Here is a 4859-nt window from a genome sequence, read left to right as displayed (position 1 = left end):
CATATAAATTCCTATTTTGCTTTGGTGTGATGGTTTATATATATATTGCTCTGGAGGAAAACATGCTCTTCTTACTGGTCAAGTTAAACCTCAATGGGTGGAAATAAAAGTCCATTAATTACTTTGGCTCAGAGAAAACAAAATCTAACTTTCGACTGAAGCTCAGTGAAAAATTATGTGGATTAAGAGGTAGCTAATCTTACAAAATCTAGCCTTCCTGCTACTAATTGCACAGTATTTACTCATGCCATACTGAGCTAATAAGGCTCGGCATTTATCTTACAGCACAAAATGTGATTTTACAGAAATCTGTGATTAATTATCTTACATGCTCGATTTATAGAATGTTGATGAGAAAAGGGGTGGGGGGGGGGGGTGGGTATGATGAAGCAGCCACTGTAATTTATTTTATTTTATTTGCTGTTCAAGTTTATTTTTTATTTTTTAATCTATTTAGGTTGGACTCAACCAATTTTACATCCAGAGGTGACCTGTACCTGAAACATATTTGCATAACAACATGTTGAGAATGAAAAAAAAAAAAAACGAAATAAGACTTGAGTGGTAAATGGTGAATGCAATCTTAATCATACATCCAACACCATGTCATAGTGTGTTTCCTTTTTCCTCTTGCCACACTTATTTATGAGCACTGTGTACAACACCAACAGCATGACCCAGTAACTGGCATAAACAACTGCCCCTATGATCAGAATAAGCTTTTCTGATTCGGGGAAGGGTTTTCTAGTCTGCAGGATTACTGTGTAGATGATCCCAATGAAAAGGATGGTGAACCAAACCGATATGGGAATCAGACCAATAAAGTTCACTACGATCGTTTTCCTCCCAGAGGTCCCCCATCCGGATTTGTTGATTGTTGCAATAGCAAACATTTTAGCTGGCAACAGGCTTGACATATACAGTACAGAGTAGAACGACATGAACACCATGACTATGTTACCTCTGAGGCAGCTGGCAAACAAAGACTTGATCAGTGCTACACCCTGCACAATGAGTAAAAACAACATAATATTCCACAGTCTTCCTTGGTAGAAGAGCTGGATCGCTGTGGCAATGAGGAAAAATGGAAAGAAGCCCGTGATTACAGCTTCATAAGTCATCCATAGATGGTGTTTGTGGAACCACATAGAGTTGTATAGCCATTCTCTGAAATATGACTTACTCCATCGAGTCTGTTGATTGAGCCACCGCAGGTATGTAATCGGTGTCTCGGTGAGGCACTTTGATCGAGCTGTGTATTTGGTTGCATACCCAAGGCTCAGAACTCTGTTTGTGAGATGGCGGTCATCCCCAAAACTGCAGTGGGATCCCATGAAAGTCTGATTGTACCAGTCTTCAAGGAACTCATTTAAGAGGGAGTTCCGGTACATTCCTAAAGGCCCACTGATGCACTGGACACAACCAAAGTACGACTGGCAAGCCCGCTCAATGTTGAAGGCCATCCAGTATCGCACACTGCTCAGGAAGGAGATCCACGATTCATACTTGTTGAGAATCTAAGGAGAAATGTATTAGCAAAATGGTAGTGGCAGAAGTTTAACGTAACAGTACTTGATGAGAAAACCCCGGAATTTAAATGCAATTTGTAACTAACCTGCACATCTCCTCCGACACCTCCTACCATTGGGTCTTCTTCTAGAACCTTCACCATCTCCACTGATGATGCTGGGTCCAACATGGTGTCAGAGTCACAGACCTAAGAGAGTGAACACAAACTGTAATGAATATAATAAATAGTGTGTATAAGTGTTGAGTGCCACTGCCCTTTAAAACGGTATGCAGATTCTAAGGATGGATTTGGGTCAAGCTTCTGTCCTTTCAGGACCGCAGTGGAATAGGGAATATCTTTTTATATGGAGAGTATCTTCTTTTTGCAAATCTCTTCAGTTTGTTCTATATATGGTCATTTTCTTCCCTTACAAAAACCAGTGATGAAATAAAATAAAACCTGGAGCCCAAAATATTAACAAAACACAACTACTGAAAGCAGAAGCTGATGATAGGAAAAAACATTCCGCCGGGTACTGGCATGGCTGCTGGCATCTTGTTACAAGAGGTTTCAGTCTCAAATGGTTTTGACTGTCCAACAAAAATAAAATCATCATCGTCAACAACAAACTTTATGATTAGGTAATCATATTTGATACAGAAAATATGTATTTTTGTAACTCTCGCCAAATATTACTAAAAGAATATTATAAAACAAATACAAAGTGACATGTTGGGTTTAGGCCGGTGGATTATTTCACCAAGTCAGTTTACCTCAATATTTACACCAGAAATGTACAAATGATCAATGAAACAGCCATGGCGACCAGAGTTGAAGAAATGTTAGTGATGACTTTGGATCAAGTCTACACCAAAAAGATTGTTTTAAAGTTCCTTTCTCATCAGTGCAAGCAGCAAGTTTTCAATGCAACATCAAGTCCTAAACAAAATGATCCGCTAAACTTTAATCAGCTCATTCCGGTCACCTGTGCTTCCATGTTCACCTGCAGCTAATCTATCATCAGCCCTGACTCTACATATACTCAGCTCAGATGCCAAACCCTTGCCAGATTGTTATTGATGTTTCCTACTTTCAAGTGTTCCAAATTGCGCTTCTATGTTTTGACCCTGCCTGATTCCTGGATTCCTTCTCTTTGCCTGCCCCTCGGGATCTGCCTGCCTGCCTCTTCTGATTACCTGGTTTGTGACCTCTGCCTGGTTTTTAGAACTACCTCATGCCTGCCCCTGTCCTGATTTGTCTGCTACTTTGGACTATACCTGGTAAAGAACAATAAAGCTCAGTTGCTGGATTCTCATTGTCGTGCATTTGGGTTCTTCCCTGCCTTGGTCTGTGACTGTATTATACTAGGCAATGGTTAGTTTTAACGACACTTAATAATGATGTGTGATGAGTAATAAAAAAAAACGTATCTGATTAGTTAATTTTATTTGAACTATGCTCATCGTTCATGGCCACTTATCCTGTATATCTGTATTTCTAACATTCACTGCCTCCTGGCACTTCATCAGCCTGTGGGCTGCCCAACCTGTGCTGTAATTCATTTCTTATCTCCTGGTTATATTTTAAGCTACATTACCACACTGTTATGACATTGTATCACCCAGCTACACAATTTTAAGAACTGACTTTTCCAAAGACCTCATTGAAGTGCTATTCACATGCACCTGTTATTATTGTTTCACTGATTTCACGAGGTTTAATGTACTTTATTCCTTCACAACGATATGCGATAAAGATATGTGTTCCTTCACAGCAGTGAGTGCTCAGGCTATTTGATAAACACCTAATTTAAAATGCAGAGTTTTGACCTGCGAATGCCACTCATCTGTTGTCGGTAATGTCGCACTCAGCTTTGTGAAACAGATCTGTTATCAGCTCAGCTACTGCCACTGTCCTTCATTCAAAAACAACACAGGGGACTTTATGCAAAACCTCATATTTGAATTGGAACAGCCCTTATCCTGCTCCATCATATTGTCAGCTGTCCTTGTCTCACCTTTATACTATCTATGCTGTACATCTGCAAGACATGGAGGTACATGTGCCTGAAATTAATGTCTCACCTGTTATATACACTAATGGTGTCTAATGTGCACCACCAGTCACTAGTTCACCCAGTTTCCCCCCGTTATACATGTATTGCTTACTTTCAAATCCCTCTATATGCGCTTCTAGTTTCTATGTCTTACCTGCACATAGTCGACGCTCCTCCCCAGTGCCTTGAAGGGTGTGTACATCACCTCTCGCTTTCCTCCCCACTTCTGCATGATGCACACACACTTGTTGTTCAGTAACAGCCTGGTTATGTGCTGGACGCTCTCAGCGTAACTCTCGTCTGTCTCCTCAGGTGCTCTGTGATGAAAGTTGCTCCGCCACACATACGTGGCCGCTTTGTCCCGTCCCATGACCTCTTTAAAAATGTCCATCATGTACACGTCATCCTCCGAGTTCCCGTCAATCACCATGATTACTTTGATCCCCGGGTACGTCAGCCTCTTTACTGAAACAAGGCATTTTCTCAGGTAGTCTGGGTCCTCTTGATATGACGCAATGCACAATGCCAAGGATTTATTCAGTTTGATGGGCGTCTCTAAGGATCGCCGCATGTTTCTGTGTTCTAGGAGCGCAAACAGGCTTTGAATGATGAGGTGGATGACCAAAATGGCTCCGTACAGGCCGAAGGACAGGTGATTGCCAGCTGTGGTGAAGAACTGGTAGCCCATGATGTAGGCCGTGGAGATACCGACCAGGAGGGACACGCCGAACATGGCGGTCCCAATTATCCGCAGGTAGGTGAGGACTCTCTGACATTTCATCTAGGGGCATAATGTGAAGAAAATATTTACATTCAGTCATTGCAAATCTCACAGAATGTTATAGGACAAATGCAAGTCGACATAAAGAAGGAAATCTCATTAATTTGTTAACACTCCAAAAGCAAGTAAATACTAGTATTTTAAACTTGTGATTAATCATGATTGATCACATCTGATTATTGCCATTAACAACAAATTCCTGTCTCAATGTCAGACATTTCAGAATCATTTTCAGACATGCATGTAAAGGAGTCTGATCCATAAGACTATTAAAGGTATTTTATACGGAGACAAATTCAATTGAATTTTATTTCTATATATATGAGAGAGAGAGAGATAGAGCATTATTTATAACATGAATAACCAGATGGAGGAGATCAGTGTGTTATAGGAGGATATGCCACCAGTGTTGGCCTATGACAACATATTGATAATTGTATTGATTAACCATGAGCTAAAAAGGAAAGTCTAGTCTACTCTTGAACATACGATGGTGTCTGCTTCACAAACCG

At 40.7% G+C, this 4859-nt stretch overlaps 1 protein-coding gene across 1 annotated transcript; it reads right to left on the bottom strand.

Annotated features, from left to right (window-relative positions):
- Positions 1-587: 587 nt before the first annotated feature.
- On the bottom strand, positions 588-4347 carry has2 (hyaluronan synthase 2). Its single transcript, XM_068760268.1, has 3 exons — positions 3721-4347; positions 1616-1717; positions 588-1517 (listed from the first exon to the last, which is right to left on the bottom strand). The coding sequence occupies exons 1-3, from the start codon at positions 4345-4347 to the stop codon at positions 588-590; spliced, it is 1659 nt and encodes a 552-aa protein (XP_068616369.1).
- Between the last annotated feature and the right edge of the window lie 512 nt (positions 4348-4859).

The sequence above is a fragment of the Brachionichthys hirsutus genome, chromosome 3, assembly GCF_040956055.1.
Source record: "Brachionichthys hirsutus isolate HB-005 chromosome 3, CSIRO-AGI_Bhir_v1, whole genome shotgun sequence".
Taxonomy (NCBI): Eukaryota; Metazoa; Chordata; class Actinopteri; order Lophiiformes; family Brachionichthyidae; genus Brachionichthys; species Brachionichthys hirsutus.
Note: the sequence above shows the minus strand (reverse complement) of the source record. Positions and strands in the feature narration are given on the sequence as shown.